The 19,964-nt window shown below is 44.9% G+C and overlaps 1 protein-coding gene across 1 annotated transcript in view; it reads right to left on the minus strand.

The window, feature by feature from the left end:
* The window catches only part of INPP5D (inositol polyphosphate-5-phosphatase D), a gene marked incomplete at its 5' end in the record, with an annotated part of 480,457 nt that overhangs the window by 130,243 nt on the left and 330,250 nt on the right, over positions 1-19,964 (minus strand). The window contains one exon of the mRNA XM_086949164.1: positions 19,495-19,574. Coding sequence (XP_086805290.1) covers positions 19,495-19,574 — 80 coding nt within the window. The remainder of the gene's footprint in view (positions 1-19,494; positions 19,575-19,964) is intronic.

Raw genomic sequence — 19,964 nt, forward strand, 5'->3', positions numbered from 1 at the left:
AATGAGTAAAATAGGATGGGAGTTTGATGAGCTCAATTCCACCATTAAACAATTTTTAGTATTAGACTTAATATGCCTCGCTTTTCCTTTTACATCAAGTGAAATATATAAAGCCAACCCACCCCTTGCTCTTCCTGCTTTACTGGGGTCTGCAGGTACATAAAAATGGGAGTAACCATCTATAGGCAGACACACTGATGTTTCCCAAGTTTCCTGGAATGCAAGGATATCATAATTTCCGATTAGGTCCAGCCAGTTCTTATCTTTAAATTTAGCTCTAAGCCCAGCGATGTTCCAGCTCATAATTCTTCGAACCTCAACACTTACTGAAGAATGAGCCAAAGGGCCAGGAGCTGGCTGTAAACCTTCTGAGTTATTTTCTCCGGCTGGCAAAAGTCAATCATTTTGGTCCATAAATGAAAGTGGCGCAAAACGATTAAAAAGTTCAAGTGGCTGTGTGACAGGGTTAAACGTTGGAGGTTGATGACGGTGAACTGAGGCGTTGTTCCTTAGGTCTTGTCCCCATCTAAAGTGAGAATCCCAGTTGGTATCCCACCCTGGGGCGGGAGTCCTTGGAAAAGAGACATTCTGCTGCTCTCCATAAAAAAATGTCAAAGTAAGGGGAACCACAGTGCCTCTTCTTCGTTGGGGAGGAAAAATATTTGTAAGAATATTGGGAAGAACGTCTGGGTTAGAAAAGCTCACTGCCACACAATCCCCTTTAAATTTTTTTGGCCGGTTTCCCAGCCAAGGAACCCTGGTTGCAGATTTAATCACACTTGCAAGATGGTGTTTCCCACCTGGTGCTAGTCGCATATTGGAAGTTAACCAGTGTAGGGCTTTACTGCAGAGTGAAGTTGAAGTTTCAGCTATGCCCCCTTCTAATGGGGGTACGTTTGCGAGGACCAAAACCACGGGTGTGGCCTCAACAATAAATTGCAAGGGATCCGTGGAATGAGTTTGAGCTTGCACTTGTATTTGTGCGGGAGGAATGTTAAGCGAAGGAGTTGGGTCTGATGTGGAGCATGCTGGTATGGAGCCCTCAAGTGCTACTGATGGTGTTTGTTGCGTTGGATTTGGCCCAAGCAGTTCCATTTCATCTCCAATATCCGTATTACTTCCAGCTTCAGCTCCTCTAGGATTATTATCCAGATGAGTAATTAGCGTAGTACATTTCTCAATACCACTTGCAACTGTATTTTGGAGTGCACCCAACTTCTTGACCTCTGCTTGCAGTTTATCGATCTTGGATATAAGAGGTTTGACAATGATATTGATTTTCATCTCAATGAGATCAGCGATTTTATCAAGTAGGGCTTCCTCGGAGGAACAGAAAGGGTGTTCCTCAACAAGAGTCATTTGTTTATGCTTTGGAGTGGTAGCCCTCTTCCGCTTAGTCCCTGAGCGTAAACCCCCCCGCTTGGAAGGATTCTTTGTGCATTGACGTTTAGGTCTACCAGCGTGTCCAATAAGGGATTGATCTAGGACGGAGACCTGTGATTGTGTATCTTGCTCTGGGTCTTGATCAATGTCAGTATCTATAATAACATCAATAGGCAAGCCTTCAAGAGCCGGAATTGCATTCTCCGGGGATCCCGGTATAACTTGGGGTGTAAAATCAGCTGTAGAGTCTACAGTATGAATGTCCTGTGTTAATGTACCATCAAGCAGGATTGAAGCGGATGTAGGTGGTGATGGGCATAGCAAGTCAGGTGATAGGCTCAGCCCCAAAGACTCCCTCCTTTGCATGTTTATTTTCTGAACAGTCTGGACCATGTAGTTGTTTATCTTATTTTGTTGCACTGCTACAAGTTTTTTAGACATTGCTCAGACTGTATAATATATGTGGTTGATATGCACGTGACTTACTTGAGGGACGAACGATGTCTTCACACTAGCAGAGTTTCTGGGCCTGCGCCTGCCTCCTCCTGCCGATGAGGGCCGTAGAGGGCCCGCCCTTTGCCCGGGCTTCGCCCCGGGCGTCCCGCGACGCGGGTCTTCCTCGACCTTTATTCCCCCTGTTGGCGCTCTCCTGGCGCGTGTGCGTCACCCAAGACGCGCCGCCGCGTGGCCTGCCGGGAGCTGTAGTCCCCCGGAGCGGCGGCGCGGAGTCAAGTGCCTTCCTGACTCTTGGCGGTGGCCGCGATTCAGCAGGGTGGCTTTGCTGCAGGTAAGTGACTCTCGGCGGTGGCGGCGTGTGCAGAGTGTGTCCCCTTGGTGTCACATGAGGCCACATGTAAGGTTGCTGAGATGATATACACTGCAGGAGCTATAGATAATAAATGTGCGGTGTTGGACTCAGCCAAGATTTTGAAGGGGAAATTTATATCTGCACAAGCACAGTGGAGGCAACTGCATTTTGCAAGAAGCAGATCAACATCAAAAAAGCATCACCAAGACCGGAACAATCACAATCACCTGAATAACAAGATCCTATTGCAGAAATTCATCATGTGGAAGGACCAACCCCCAATTTGTTTTGGCACACACAGTTGGTTGAGACACGTATGAGAGATAAAAATACTGGCTCCTGGGAGGGCACAGTACAAGGATTTGCAGGCTTACAAATTATTTTTTACTGCAGAACAAAAGAGACGCTCGCCATCCCATGCACAACCATGGAGAGATATATCCTTTACAAGAGCACACTCCGCAGGACGAAGCCGCCCCTTGATGTTTATCACCAATCCACTACTATTTTGAAATGTTGTTTAGTTAATTGGATTTACTCAAAGACCATAATCCAGATCTGCACCTTTCCCTGGTGAGATGACCCCCCCTCGTAAGAAAGCCCTAACACTACTTACATGGAGCATTAGGGGCATTTATAAGTTGTAAGTTGAATCAAGTATTGTCATATGTGGACAGGCATGGGGTGACCTAGCTCTACTCCAGGAGACATATATGGTCCCACAGCGACCTCACCCTTTTGCCTGCAGATGGAGGATACATAGATATTTCTCCTCCTACAACTCTTATTCTATAGGAGTTTGTATCCTAGTGCACAGGTGAACAAATTTTAAATGGACCCTGAAATTTGATGACCCAATAGGTCAATACACAATGCTTTTCAGTTCACTAGAAGACCTGAAGGTGGTGTTGGCAAACACTTATGCACCAAATGTTGAGGCACCTTACTTCATTCACAACAGACTTACGATGTTAAGCTGCACAGGAGTGGAAATGTTTATTTGGGGAAGAGATTTCCAAATGAATCTGAGCTGCTCTCTACACAGCTCTGGAACCAATGGCTCCCATCATTCACATTCGTACTGGATCATATCACTGACTGTTACAGTTTGGTGAATGTATGGCACCAGAGATATATATAATATAAATATAAAAGAGAACACACTTTTTACTCTTCGCCACAGATTTTGCTGTCATGCCTAGATTACTGGTTGACAATCTGTACGTTTACATCCTGGGTGACAGACTCACACACCTCCCCTGCATGTTATCTAATCATTCTCCAAAAGCCTGCCATTCCTTTCTCCACACTGCATCACCGAAGTTGGAGGTTTCCTATGGAGACTTATGGATGGACTCTGTCTTCAGAGGGGAAGGGAACTCTGTGACACAATAGTAGAGTTATTTTAATTAAATGCAGCTATAATGTCTAGTTGTGCAACCATGTGGGAGGCTTTCAAAGCTTACATACGTGCATCAAAATATTTGAACACGCAGGCATCTGAAAAAATATGTGCACATGTTTAGAGGGTCTGAAGGGTACTAATAAAGCACTGGAGGGCATGGTTACATCGATAGCTCAGAAAGATCACCTTAGGAAACAGAATAAGCTGCTTCAGCAATCTCATGAATTAGCAGACAGGGAGCTGGCTTACTTGGGGAAACATGCACTGGCCAAACAATATGGCGTGGGTGAGAGACATGGGAAAACTGTAGCCTGGTTAATGAGGGCAGATAGATATTGAAACCATATTCTCCAGATACACGCTGAGGGTGGAGAACTATTAACAACTAGCATAGATATACTTGGAGAACGTATTAGATTTTACCAATGACTATACATCTTGCGCTTCACTGTGACCAGTGATACTATCAGTAAATATTTGGATGAAATAGCCATGGTCCACTGAGAATGTTGTCATTAACAGTTTTTGAGTCACCCAGTGATAACCGGAAATCATTGCGGAAATACACAGCTTGGTAGAGCTCCACGCCTCCAACAACTTTACCGCAGTGTTTTATAAAAATATAATTGCTCTTCATCCTTTAGACATCTATGCTGAAGGCTTAGAGAATTGGGTGTTGCCCCCTCACTTTGGGAAGCTGTCATCAGCATGCTTTTAAAACCAGGAAAAGACCCTAGTAGGTGTGTGTCATACTGACCAATGCCACTGCTCAAATTAGGCAACACAATACTAGAGAACGTGCTAGCAACCCAACTGTCCCTCTTAATGGGAAATATTGTTTCTCCAGTACAGTCTGGATTTGTTCCCCAGAGGTCCATGACCATTAACCTACTTACAGTTTATGAAATAATACACCAACAAAACCCTGATTTGGATGCGGCAGTAGCCCTGTTGGATGCCCAGAAAGGAGTAAATTCATTGGAATTGTCTTTTTTTGGTGGCAATATACAGCCACATTGGCATATCAGGTAAATTTAATTGGATTGCTGATGTTATTGTGCTCCCAGCTTGTAGTTTAGATTTAGGGTGAACAGTTTGGTGCCTGATGTCTTTTTAGTGATTAGGGGCACCAGACAAGGCCGCCCATTGTCGCACCTACTATTCATATTGGCCATGGATCACCTAGCTCATCAGTTCAAAGATATCATATGCAAAGAGGTCTACATTTTCATGCAGGCTACCTGTTGGTCTCAATGTACGATGATGACATTCTGCTTTTTGTATGGCAGCTGGTTGTCAACCTTACTCAGATGATCAGAGAGTTCACTAGATTTGGCCGGTTGTTCTGGTGTTCATAAATTGTGAGAAGACAGAACTATAACCGCTGATGTGAAAATGGTTTAGTGTGATATGGAGTTTCTGATTCCGTGAGTTGATGATTCAGTGAAATATTAAGGAATAATAATTTTACATAGAGACTACAAGGCGAGAGTCAGAAACAAACTTAAGACCCAAACTGGAAATGGGAAACTTTGTCACCTATCATTAAGTGTTCCATAAGATCTAACAACCTTGTAACCCATTAACTGAATTCTGGACCCTACCTTTTTTTCATACTATGCCATCCCACTCACTGGGCTCCTTCCTCAAGCCCTGTTGGCAAGCACAGTGCTGCGTCACTTCGCAGCTCGGTTAGTTACAATTATATTACATAATACTCCTGTTCCTGACAAATGGAATACCATGCCAAATACTCTGCTGGGAATTGTCACATAGGGCTTCCCAAACGCGAGACAGTATAAAGCAAAAATCAGTTGTATGCTACAATTATTGCATTTACAGGTGAATACACACCAAAGTGTGGCTGTTCACAGAATGGAAAAAACTGCGATCTTACTGAGCTAGAATCACACATTTTTTTCTATTAGAATGTATTACTTGCTGTTTTAGTACTCCTCGTTTATTTCTGAATTCCAAGAGGAAGCCAGGACCATTACGGGCATACTCCTGGGATTTAGGAGGAAGCTCAGAGTATTACAAGAGATAAATGAGAGAAAAGTGTTTGTGAACCAGATTTATGGGGTGGGGTGGTCGGGGCTAGGGGTATTTACAATAAATTGTCGTAGTGTGGTGTTACTCCAAAATTGGAAACGCCATGGTCTGACATTTTTTAAATGCAGAGATGCGCCGTATTTACTTAAATGCTAAAAAAGCTGCCTAGCCGCAGTGCATGTACCCTTGCCCCATGTAGCAGGGGGACCTACACTGCAGGGGGGATTGTTTATGTGCAGGAAGGCACACCTTCCTGCACATAAACAATCTTTAAAGGCGATTTGCTCTTTGGATCTTAATATGCAGCATAGATAGAAAGAGCAAAATATGAAGAGAAATTAGTCCTTTCTTCTTGTATCGCCATCCTAAGACCAGGTTTTAGCTGGTCTTAGTTTTTGGCGCAGCCCCATTCTTGTAAATCTGGGGCAGCATCAAAAAGCAATGGGTGTTGCAGTGGAGCACCTACAACAACACCCATTGCATGCCCCTTTCACGCTAAGTGAACCATGAAAAGGCTCCTTATTTACAAGGCTGCATTAAGCCACAATACGTGGCTTAATGCCCCCTTGTATATAAGGAGAAGAGGATATCGCCATCAGAGCGTCGCTAAAAGTGATGGTGATATCCCCTGTAAATATCCCCCATAGTGTCCAAAGATCAGCGCCACTCAAACCCATCCTAAGACTTTAAGTCACAGGGAGCCTGGCCCACCTTCAAGACATAAAAGGATCGCTGCATTAGTCCACTGGCCAATTTTAGCAACACGATTTACCAGATCTACTGTGCTTTTTTGTGTGAGTTTAAAACTTGCACTACTTCTGTTATGGCCTACCTGGTCTGTATAAGGTAGCCGGGTCTGGGCGCAGTCAAGAAGATGAGTGAATCTCTATGTGCATGATCATGTACATAAGTAAGTGCATTACTTACTGGGTATGTCGGTCAGTGAGTCAGTGAATGAGTGGGTGTCAGTCAGTGAATAATCTTGTTAGTGAGTCAGTGAGTGTCAGTATGTGGGTGAATCAGTAAATGAGTAAATCATTTTGTAAATGTTTCTATCAAGTGCTTCTTCATTTGAAAAAAGTGCTGAACATGTGATACATCTGATTTATTCCGGAAGTCTAACTCTTATTGAAAACATAACTCCACATCTTCCCTCTTAGAGTATGTGGCTTGATTCTCAAAGTCATAAACATATGTTTATGGCCAAAAGTGCCTTCATTTATGCATCAGAAATTCACAAAAGGATTCCTGAGAGGCGTAAGTGGTTTAACTACTACAGATTTCTCTGTCAGATAAATCTGCAGTAATAAATGTGAGGGAAGGAATGGGAGTGGGAGAAGCAAGACGTGGTTAGCACTGTAATTTGGTGAGCACACGCATTCATGTATGCTTGTGGGCATTCACAAACTTAAATGGACCCTGGAAATGGACGGGAAGTTCCTGCAGTTAATAGCAAGAGCAACTCATCTAAGAGTAGAGTAGTGTAGAGCGCAATGGCATAGAGTACAGTGGTGCAGAATAGATTAGAGTAGAGTGGCATAGAGTGTAGTGACGTAGAGTGCATTGCCATAGAGTGGAGTAGAGCTGAGTGGTGCAGAGTAATAATAATAATAATAATAAAACAATTTATAGAGCGCATGGTTACACTCAAGACAGTGTGTCCCCGCGCTGTGGATGCATTCCATTCTAAAAACAAGCCCACCACAAGAACAATTAAACTGGACAGCCAAGCGCCGTCACCTAACTTCTGGGGAAGAGATGTGTTTTTAGCCTTAGGCGAAACCTCTTTTCGGAGGGTTCCATACGCAATTATAAGGGGAGTTTGTTCCAGTGAGTGGCCGCCAGATAGCAAAATAAACGGCCTCCCATTCTTGCTTTAAAGATGCGGGAAACTGAGAACATCATGCTCCCCAAGGACCTCAGATTGCGTTTGGGGCAATGGATAGCAAGAAGCTTTTTTAGGTAGGGTGGTCCTTTCCCTTGGGCAATTCGATGGGGGAAGCACATAGCTTTAAAAAGAATGCGCTCTTTGATGGGCAGCCAGTGTAGATTTGCAAGAGCGTGCTTCCCAGATGCTCTCCGAGGAAGATTTAGGACTAAGCGGGCAGCCGCGCTTTGAACTCTTTGAAGTTACTTTAGGCCTTTCTGACGGAGGCCAATGAAAAGAGCATTGCCGTAGTCTAGGTGAGGAGTAACTAAGGAGTGAATAAGGGATTTCCTAGAGCTAATAGGTAAAAGGTCCAGTACCTTACGCAGGGTTTTAAGAATTGCGTAACATTTGCCGGTTACTTTTGCAATGTGCTTTCCAAACGAGAGTTCTGCATCTAGCAGGATTCCCAAGTTCTTAGCTGATTCTGTGGGGACAGGAGTCTGACCTAGTTCTGCCGGCCACCAAGCTGATGACCACGCTGAGGGAGTTCTTCCAATCAGTAACACCTCAGTCTTGTCCCCATTAAGACGCAGACAGTTGTTATTCATCCAGCTTGCTACTGCTGAAAGACAGGTGGAAAAGTTGGTAGCTGTCTCACTCTGTCCCTGGGTAAGTGTGATCATCAGTTGCGTATCATCGGCGTAAGTGATGATTTCAACACTGAATGATTCCACTATACGGGCAAGGGGTTCCATATAGAGGTTGAATAAGGTAGGGCTCAAGCTGGAGCCCTGTGGAACCCCATGCTTCAGCTGTCTGGATGATGATTTAAATGGTGGACAAGCTGCTCCTTCCACTCCTATCTCTGATAGCCGTGACAGCAGCGTGGAGTGTGACACGGTGTCAAACACCGCACTTAGATCTAACAATACCAACGCTGCTGTCTGACCTTTGTCTGCTATTTATCTCAATAGTTCAGTGGAATAGAGTATAGCAGTTTCTGTCGAATATTGAGCTCTGAAGCCCGATTGAGTCGAGTGTAGGAACTGACCTTGCTCAAGGTAGTTCATAAGCTGCAGGTTAACAATTTTTTCTGCTACCTTCAAGCAAAAAGGCAGCAGAGAAATGGGGCGGAGATTCTGGAGTTGAGACACATGCAAGTTTGGTATCTTTTTCAGGGGGATGACCTGCGCTCTTTTCCATGGTTCTGGTACCAGACATTCTCGAAAAGATAAAGTAATCAGGTGACTGATGTAATCTATCACCTCATCAAGAATGTCACTAAAGCATTTTGGGGAACCTGACTGAACGCTTTTAACAATACTAAGCAGAGTAGAGTGCAGTGGCGGACAGTGGAGTGGCAGAGAGTGCAGTTTTGCACAGTAGTGTGTCATAGAGTGCAGTGGTGTAGAGTGCCGTGACGTAGAGAAGAGTGGTGCAGAATACAGTGAAGAGAAATAGAGTGAATAGGAGTACAGTGCAGTGTCAGAGTGCAATGATACACAGTAGATTAGAGTGGTGTATAGTGGAATGGTGTAGAGTGTAGGGGCATAGAGTATAGTGGCATAGAGGGCATTGGTGTGGAGTGGCATAAAGTATAGAGGTGCAGAGTAGAGTGCAGTGGCGCAGATTTGAGTGGTGCAGGGAGTTCAATGGCAGAGAATGCAGTGTTGCAGAGTAGAGTGTTGTAGGATGCAATGGTGTAGGGTGCAGTGACATAGAGTGAAGTGGTGTAGAGTGGTGCAGAGTAAAGTGGCAGAGTGCAGTGGTGTGGAGAGGACTGGTGCAGGGTAGATTGCAATGGTGTAGAGTGGATTGGTGCAGAGTAGAATAGAGTGGCATAGAGTAAATTGTTTCAGAGTAGAGTGAAGTGGCGTAGAGGGCAGTGGCTTAGAGTACAGTATAGTAGAGAGCAGTGGAACTTAAAGTGGATTGGTGAACAGCCGTGGACCGTGCAGGTAACAGCGGTGGGCAGAGGGGGATTTTGACGGACGACCACGAGGGAAAATAAAATAAATAATTAATTTTCCCTCATCGTCGTCTATCGAAATCTCCTCTACTCAGCTACACCGCCTCACCGCTCTTACCTGCACGGGCTGCGGCTGTTGGTGAAGTGTGCAGTGGCGAAGCGTGCACCAGTGCATAGTAGAGTAGTGTGGGATAGAGTGTATCAGAACAGAGTAGAGTGGTGTATGGCCCAGAGGCATAGAGTGAAGTGTCATAGGGTGGAGTGGCGCAGAGTAGAGTGCAGTTACATAGTGCGGAGTGGAGTGGAGTGGCATAGTGTGGAGCGGTGCAGAGTACAGTGCAGTGCAATGGAGTGGTGCAGAGTATAGTGGAGTGAGGTAATGTGTGGTATGCATGGTATGGTAGCTCACTGCCATTACCGACAACACATCTGTAATTGAAATTACCATTACAATTGCACAGACATACAGTTTTGGTCGTATTAAAATATTTTTTTCCACCACACTTCAGAATTACCCAAAAATTTGCTTAATTTGTGCTTTCCATATTCTGAAATATCAGCACAGTTCACTTACAGACGTTTACATTTTGTTCTGTGGGATAAATAAAATAAATAGCACCGTACAGCACATCCCGAGAACTCAGCTACAAAATAATAACATTCTACAGCCTTTCGGTTTCACATGGGTACCCAGCAGGATAGTCACATAAATTCTCTGACTTGGAAGTCAGAGTACGAAAAGTAAACGTCAAGCTCCCCAGAAGACAGAGCCTGACATTTAACCTCTGCCTTTGTATGCACAGCAAATGTGACAAGATAAGAACAAGATTTAAAGGACTGTTTACAGAAATTCCGTACTAGTGGAAGAATATAGTAAATAGAGTTTGAGCAAGGGAAGGCAGGAACTCAAGCTGGACAGCCTAACACAAATAAACCCAGAAAATAGAAAGCAAGCAAATGTGAGTTACAAACCACAACGCCAATGGTAAGCAATGGGTGGAATGCATTCCTAGGGAAGATTTCCGAATTTCCCCAAGATGTTGGTAGCAAACCAGACAGTGACCTAGAAAAGAATAAATATGCACCACTGCATATGGGGGAAACGGCAGCTTAAAAAATCCACAAGTCATGTGAAATAGCACGCCTGGAATCTTTGCATGGCACTGCTTTCCAGGGGCACTATTACACCATCTTTGTGAATTGAAAAAAAAGTGCATTCAGACAAGGGGCATAACAGGCCCCTGCAGCCAAACCGTCAGGGGGGGGCCTATTAAGCCCAAGGCAAATGAATATCTGTGAGGTATTGGAGAATCAAGAGCCCCTCATCTCATTCTGCACGAGCCCCCATCATTTTGAGTTATTTCACTGATTCAGTTAGAGTTGTATTCTCCATCCATACTTTTACAGTTTTTAGGTCTCGGCTGGAGATAGCAGCGCACATGCGCTGCTCTCGGCATCCGAGAGCTTCTTGGAATCAATACAGATTCCGAAGCTCTCGGAGGCTGAGTTGAAGCCCCACCCATATTTTTAATTGCCTACTGTCAGCTTTCATGCAAAACGCTGGCTTTTGATTGTAAAGGAGGCTTCTTAGTCCCTCCTTGTTGCCGCCTTGTCTCCTCTTGGCCACGCCCACCGGAATTTGATCTTTTACCAGTGGCGTGACACTCTCCCCTTTATCACTTCCTACGCCGTGACTATCACTATGGTATTGATACTATCACAGTTCCTTGAGTAGCATCTTCTATCAATACTGTCTGTCTTGAATATCTCTTTGTCGCGATAGTATCCTGTCTTTCGGCGGGGTACGAGGTCTTATGGATACAATCTCGTTGGTTCCATACGGAGGCACTCAGGATAGTTTTGCTTTGATTTGCTTTTGGAGTTATGGACACTATCGCTATGGGTTGGCATCGCCTGTCTCTTTGGTGGAATACCGTGTGGCATGGGTACAATACATTAGCTTTAACGTTGGGGTGGCAAGAGTTGGTACAGTCGCCTTGATTTACTATGTGGGTGCCATGGATATTATACATTTGGCTTATTATTGGGCTAATAGCGACACTATAGCTTGTCCTCTTTGAATGGTGGGCGAGGGGGTAGTACCATAGGCTGGGGTCTTTGGGCACGGATGTAGCGGACATCTGCCAGGTCCCTGGGCACGCCACACCTGGAAGAGCCAAGGGTGGCTACCGTGCGCGCCGCTCTGACGGGAAACATCGCGTTCTTGTGCATTCTTTCTGCTGCCCGTGGGGGAGGAAGCCACAGCTACCGCAGTTAGACACCGACAGATGTCCCTCAACACCGAATAAGGGCATGTTTGCAGCAGGATTGAAAAATTTATATTTTCCAAAGGGTTCTGGTCACATAAACCCCAGACAGGGCTCATGGACTCCTGGGGCACCCACATTTCGTGTATGCTGAAAACCCACTTTGCCAGCCCATGGGAGTTGCCAAAAGAAGCCACCCGTGAAGCGCCCTCTCTTCACGGATCCGACCAAAAAATGCACGTCTTTCTAGCCTAATCTCCGGATTTCGGTGTGTCCCGGGTATACGAGCACATGTCCCCGAGGGGCAGTGCCCGGACCCTGCACTCATTCATACTAATCCAGGATATTCCACGTATTTCTCGAGGGAGGAAACTTTAACACCCTGTATTTCCTCGTTAAGTGTTCTACTGAACATAGCGTATCTCTGCACAGCTTTTTCTGCAGAGGGTATCTCTTGGGGTACCTGAGACACAGGGATGTTCCCCGCAGCAGTGAGGAGTTCACGCTCCACTCACTCCTAGGCGAGACTGTGGGTCTCAGACCTCTTCAGTCTTCGACTGACCCCTGCTTTACAGTAACCCGGCGAGGGGGCAAACAGGCAACTCTTGCACATAGAGGAAGAACTGCATTATTGCAGTGTGGGGGTTCAGTTCTCGGAGGGTTTCCTCGTTCTGGGGGAGCACGTGAAATGTTGCTGCTGCTCTCATATTCTGTCTCACGCCTTTTCTGCTGCTCTACACACCTCGGGAGTCAGAGTAGAGGACACGGTTTGAAGTGACCCCCAAAACCGACCTGGGCGGTCTTCAGTATCACTTCACAAGTCACCCCAAATTCTGACCTGTGATCCGCAGTGTCACTGCACCCCAAGTGACAACCGACCCTCGCCACCCAGGGTCTCGGCAGAATTACTACTTCGACAAATACTCTAGTTTTATTGTTACATCAGATCCGCTTCCCTTTCTGCTAAAAAATACCCTGCTGAGGGAAGTCGTCGATGTTCAGCAACAGCCCCCACCCCCCCTCTCATAACCCCGCTAGCCGAGGTGTGCTCCTCACAGTAACTTCGATCTTGGAAACACAAGCACAGTTGCCAAAGGTCGTGCAAAACCAGAAATGCTTGAAACATTTAACATCCTTGTGAAATCGGCCAAGCGCAGTCCTTTACGGAAAAGGATTTGCCCCAGAATAAAGGCTTGTGCCCCGATGAAGCGCCCACACCAATACACACTGTTGAATATTCCCTCCCTGCATCGCTGCCCCAGTATGATTACTACCCTCAGCCACAAGCCCGGGGAGGCCTGGCTCACAAAGCCTGTTAGTAAGAAATATGCAGATTGCACTGAAGGCCAGCTCAGGTCCACACCGCTGAGGCTACCTTTGGGTTCGTTTTATTGTAGAGAAGAAACAAATAGGGTTTATTTAAATTAAAAAAAAAACATAAATGGTCATCTGAGCGGTAAGCGGCCACCCCAAGGCCATCCAAAGGTGCTACCTTCAAGTCCACCCTGACCCTAACCTGTTGGCTCCCAGCCCACATGAGCAGTGGCTTTTACCCTTTCATCTAGAGGTCCCCTCCTCCAACCCCTAGGAGTAGTTACCCTTTCACAAAGAGGCATCCTCCTCCCAGCCTTAGGTGTCCCCCTCCAGCCCAATGTGAGGTGTTCACAATGAGGTGCTCCTCCTCCTAGCCAGTGTCCCTCACTGAAGAGGACCAACAAGGCCGAAACCAGTCTGGGGACCCGGTCTGGTGGTTCAGGCTGGACTGTTTCTGTTGGAGCAGGATCAAGTCTAATTTGCACATTCCTGGTCCTTGTATGGAGCAGTTTAGAGGGAAACAATTATAGACTTGAATGAGATCTGAACAATTACCAGTGGCTGATGCTAATTAATTTATGTGATGAAGCTCAACATGGTCAAAATTGGTAGCTTGTGTTCATGTACAGTGGGTACTTAAGTCTGAGATGCTTTAAGGCTGGTCATTTTCTGCAATAGCAAAAATCGATGAACTAGAATGTGGCTCCAAGTAATTACCTGTGGCTGATATTAATTGGAGAAAATTACCTATGATTTTTTTCTAAGCGAGACACCGCAGGAGTGACAAATATGGCCAGATATGAGCCATTTCCTCACTGTGCCATAGGACTTAAAATGCACCTCATGGATGAGACCCAACAAGGCGGAAACATGTCTGCGGATGCATGTCTTCCTAATTAGGCTATGTGAACATTGTTCCATGGGACTCAAGCACCTCCTCATATTGACTCCCAACAAGGTGGAAACTTGTTGCTTATTTGCATAGCACATGACTGAAGCTGTACCTCACTCATGAGTCCCAAAAAGGTGAAACTGTTCAGGAGTTGCTTGTGTTCCGACCTGACCTGGTGGCTAGGGCTGGGCTGTTGCTATTGGAGTAGAACCATGCCTGGTTCACCTACGGCTACTTCTTGTCTCCAGAGGCATAGTGAGCAAAACAAATGAACATGGAATGGTCCTACAGAAATTACCAGTGGCTGAGATTAATTCAAGCATTCCACACATAGTTTGATTAATTTCGCTAGTCACTACACCAACCTTCCCATCTACTGAATCATGCAAAATGCTCTTGTATTTGACTGAAATCAAGATTTATCTATGAAGCTAGTGGTCAGCGCATGTTTGAAAACAGATCAATGGCTGACAGTTGTTTTTTCCCAGCAGAATAGTCTGAGCCCCTTGTCTGTGCACCATTTCTCCTCCCTTCAGTGCATGGTAGGTTTGAGTCTCCTGTTGCTCGCCCGTGTGTCTTTGCCTATTTGTGTAGGAGAGTAGGGTCTGCTATCCTATGGTCACCCCAAATTTTTGCTTTTTGCTTCACTGGTTTTCGACTTACTGAGGCTGTGGGCCTGCTAATCAGACCCACAGCCTAGCTGTTCTCTCTCTAAATTCACAGACATGTACTATAGGTACATAACCCAATTGGAAATGGACTCCTTGTCAGCCCCTGTACCATGCACTATAGGTGTTCAGGGCATAGGTGCCACCAAGGCCTACCAGGGGCTGCAGCATAGCTTTTGCCACCCCTGGCTGGTTCTTAAAGTGACACAACTATATCTGGACACATATAAACCTGTGAGCCACTCCTATGGAAGGCCTTATCAATCCTGGAGGCAGAGTGCGTGGTTTAATGTGAGATGGAGCTCTGGCATGAGCTGAGCCTGTCTGCAGCTGTCGGGAACAACTCCCTAAGCTGATCCGGGATAATGCCATACCATATACTATTAAGTGCCTTATAATCCTCGCAGTTATATAGCAACTTTGGTTTGGCTTTATCAAAACATGTCGTGTAAGGTGTGATACGATTTGGAATACTATCCCCTCAACAGTTCTGTCGACGGGGATAGCATTCCAACCCTCTAGAGGGAGAAGACATGTTACTTTACTGAAACGCGGTTGATTTTTAAAAAGAGCCTCAGATCCACAAAATGGATGCTTCTGCCACAGACATGAGTCTGACCTCCTGCTGCTGACCGAAACTCAGCAGAGGAGGCCTGGACAAAGGCTTTCCTGTCGCAGGGCGGTGTTACACCACCCTTAGACAGGAGATAGTGGATTTTAGCAGGGAGGTTTGAAAGAAACCAGACACTGCCTGGGGCGCACAAGGCTGCCCCTTGCATAATCCGGCCAAACCGGTTCTGGGGCACACCAGCCCCTGTCCCAGCGCGGCTTGGATCAAAGGAAAGGGGTATATCCACCCCCTTCCTGGGTCCCACCCGTAGGAGGGGACCTAGCAGGTAATCCAGCCCCCTAGATTGGTATAAGAATGGGAGCAGTGCCAACGCATTTAGATTATCCTGATGAAACAGAAGAAACGAAACTCTGGACCCTTCGACATCCTACTCAACGTAGAAGACTGAAGAATCTCCCTTGTGGTCAAGGAGTGACCACCCTGTGCAAACAGGCACCATCCAGCACCTCGACGTCTGCTTTGTTGCAGTTCCTGCCGGAACTCGAGCAACAAAGATTGACTAGATTAAGCTTGCCTGTCTTCTTACAGCCCGATTCACAGTCCCTGCAGAGCTGAGACCCGTGGAGGCGACCGGAAGCGTGGGGAACGCCATCTTGAAAAGACCACGAGACGCTGACTGTGCAGCCCACGAGTGACCCTCGAAGCTGTACACCGGGGTTTGAGAAGCCTCAGCCACTCTTGCACCGAAGCTCACCCCTCTACACTCGACGAGTGCTGCGTGAGGTCCTTCTGCTTTCTTTGGCTCGACGCGTTGGCCCGGTCACTTGCCAGCTGGCTTGTGGCCCCTGTGCCGGCGAAAACCTAAAACCAACTTGTGATTCTGGTTGCTCTAGACTTGCTCCAGCTCCTCTGAAAAGGAGCACTAGCTCTGACCCTCCTGGTCCGAGTGAGAAGCAATCTTCCAGTCCTGCGTGGATTGCTCTTGCCAAGTGTTGTTGACTCCGATCTTAAAGCCGACAGCGCCGACGGTGAGAACCTGCGTGGGACAGCTCGTGACCCGCTCCTGGACGTCGCAGATGCCCCAGAGCCCACGTGGCAGCGGAGAGAAGCTCCTCGACAACCACCTGATTGCGCCCGACATTGCCTGGTTCCATCCTGGTTCCACCCTGGTCACTGCTGAGTGACCCAGACTCTGTCCCCTCTGCTTTCAGGTACTTTTCTACTCTGATCCACCCTTGGATCACACCGGACACTTCTCCTTCACATCGCCTGCAGCATCTTCAGCTTCAAGCACCAAGAACCTGCGTGACGAAACCCGACGCCACTTCGACCCTATGCACCCGCTTCCTGTGGGTGAGGTAACTCAGCAACGCCGGTGTTCCCACACTGGTACACACCTCTAGGGCCTGTGTCTAAAGTTTTGTCCATCTAGGTTCAGCGGAAGTATCCTTAAACTCTATTTGTGTAACTTTTACGCACAATTGACTTTAGATTGGGGCATGCGTGTGCTTTAAGCGCTGCACCCGAATCCCGCGGGCTTTTCCCGACTTCAGCATTGCTTGTCCCGACTGCTCCCAGCGATTCCCTAGGCCCTAGGCCTAACCACTGTTCGATTGGTATCTCTTATACCACTTTCTTAATATATGGTTTGAGTGGCCACCCGCCCTCATCCATAATTGTGCAACTTTGTATGTTATACTGTGCTTTTGATTTAACGCTTGTGCCCCTTTGCTCATAAAGAGTACTGGGGATTATTTTAGTAATAAACACATATATTTTTATAATATATACTTGTGTGGTGTCCTTTCATTTGGTATTACAGGATTGTGATTGGTAAAACAGCTCGCTTAACACGACCTCTTGAGTTTAGCCTTTAAGGCTGCTTAGTCTATGCTACCATTAAGATAGCTTGTCTATAAGGTTGACTTACAACCAGACACCATAAGGGATTGTTTGGACTGATACAAGGTGGTTCCAGAATTGGAAACATCATATATCAGGCCAAATTCTCACAATTTGCATATAAACATGCATATATATATATGCATATACATATACGCAAATATATATGTATCTATATGTATTTATTTATGTTTGAACATATATGCACATATGCGTATGTATGCATTTATATATGCGTATGTATGCATGTATTTATAACTGAATATATATATATATAAATACATATAAATATATACATCTATAAATGAATATATATGGACATATATATATGGTATTATGCATATATAAACATTTCTATACATAAATATATACAAATATATGCACATATATGTGTATACATATTTATATACATGTTTGCATTAATATGTATATATGTACAAACATAGGTACATATATATATATCTATATATATGCTTATATACACAAATATTCATATATAAATATGAATGCATGCATATATATACACATATATATTAATACATGTTATGTACAGGAAAGTTTGCAAAAACACTAAGAAAAGAAAAGCTAAAAACCCACTAAATTACAAACAGAATCGCTTTAACTTTCACGAGGGCGAGACCTATATCATTTTCAATGCTTGTTTTTTTTGCCTACTTCACATCTTTCAAAAACAAATTGCCAGCAAGGGATTTGTTTCACACTTTACTAAGCAGCATTTAAGGATCTCTATTGAAAAGAGTATTGGATCCTAGCTGTAGACATCAGTTGCTGTGCTGTATTGGAACAGCTGGGATGTATTCTCATGTACTGTTGGACTAATGAATGTTTTCCTTGTACATTAGAATTTTTATGATTCATTCTATTTAACTGATGAATAACCCTTATAAATTGCTTCTAAATAATAACAATTTTTGATACATAATCTCTTTGTGTTGCTTCTCTTTATTTGTCTGGCTAGTGTGGTAGCCTTACATTGTGACTTTGTGCACTGTCCCAAATAATTGGACTTTTCCAATACAACACAGCAACTGATGTCTACAGCTAGGATCCAATACTCCTTTCAATAGAGATCCTTAAATGCTGCTTAGTAAAGTGTGAAACAAATCCCTTGCTGGCAATTTGTTTTTGATAGATTATCTGCCCAAGCTCGCAAGGGTCTATTGGGTTAACCCCCCTTTTTTACTACTTCACATCTTGGCTATGTATCTTGTTGCTATTCACATGGCTTCCCTTCCTTCTGGGCCTAGGTCCTTCCTTTAAAAATGCTGTCAATAAAATAAAACGTCTGGTGCAAGAAGCCCTACATTTGTTTCAGTGCTGTGGTCACTTACTACTCCACCAGGTCACCTCAATCCTGGAATGAGCGAACCCAGATATTGCTTCACTTGATCCAACCTTCAACATTACCAATAAAACTGACACCCAATTTTAACCATTCCTGTTGTTTCAGCGTACAGACCTTACATGCATCCCTCCTCGCCCACCTTACTGTGGCCCAGTAACAGGTCCCCAGACATCTCTGTCAAAGGAACAACCTTGGCTTAGGTTTGGCAGTGGCTGAAAAATTCAAGTGAAATGCAAAATCTGCCCGCAGGACAAATTTCGTGAATTAATACCACAGTGCAGACTTTTTAGAAGTTGTCAGTTAGCTGAAATTAATGGGCTTTCTTCTTTACCCGAGCCCCAGGCGAAATGGTGAAAACCCCGAACCACAACAAAACATGACAAGCAAATCATGTATGAGGGGCCTTTTGCAAAAGGTTCTTTCGTTGCTTCTGTGTTTCACAAAAATATCCCCCAGGCACAGTTAGAGTTACTGTCCAAGTTACCGTCCTGCTTGTACTGCATTAGAACATTGCTGTGAATGCCAAGGCACTTTCATTCTGCTACAGTATGGTCTGAGACGTTTCTCTCTCTCTCCTGTATGTCTCTCTCTCTCTCTTTCTATTTGCATTCGATATGCTCGTTGGTCATTCTTCTTTTGGTGGTACCGAAAGTAAAGAGTGACAGCGATAGGTGTAATGAACCGCACACACATAATAATAATAATAATAATACTGAAGCTTATAAAGCGCGACAGCTACCCCAAGCAGGGGTGTCCCGGTGATGACACATGCAAAGGGATAAGAAGTGGCTTAACGGCCAGAGCGACTAACTTCGAAGCTGTCTGACGGCGCGCTTAAACATCCTGTGATTCTGAGCAAATCATTTAATCTCTCCGTGCCTAAAAATAAAATGAATCTGTCCATCTGTAATGCAACAGGTGCTCATGCAAAGCGCTCTGATACCTTCGGGTCGAGTTCGTGCTTAATAAAAGGGCAAAAAATAACAGTAAGAGAAAATAATCACCCAATGATTTACGAGGGATTTACCTTAGGAAGGGCCTCAAATTTCACTGTCAGTTCACCATCATGTAACTCCTGGTTTTCTCCTTCTGAGGTTTTCACAAAATCTGCAGTGGTTTAAAAACATAATTACACACATGTAGAATGTTTTGAAAAAGCATGCACGTAGCATGAATCATGGTATGCAGACAGAAACACGAACCAAAAACCATGGAGCAGAGAATGGCAGACTGGCCAAAAACTAAGGGCCCGATTCACAGAATGAACGTAAGACTAAATCCTAAACTTACTACTATTTTGGCATTCACAGAATCCACTTACTACTTTTGGTATTCACAGAATGAACTTACTACTTTTGGTATTCACAGAAGTTAGGATTTTGTCTTAAGTTTGTCTTAAGATAAACTTAAGACAAACTTAAGACAAACTTAAGACAGACTTAAGACAGACAAGTTAGGATTTTGTCTTAAGTCTGTCTTAAGTCTGTCTTAGTGTGT

Source organism: Lissotriton vulgaris, unplaced genomic scaffold (assembly GCF_964263255.1).
Source record: "Lissotriton vulgaris unplaced genomic scaffold, aLisVul1.2 SCAFFOLD_1234, whole genome shotgun sequence".
Classification (NCBI taxonomy): Eukaryota; Metazoa; Chordata; class Amphibia; order Caudata; family Salamandridae; genus Lissotriton; species Lissotriton vulgaris.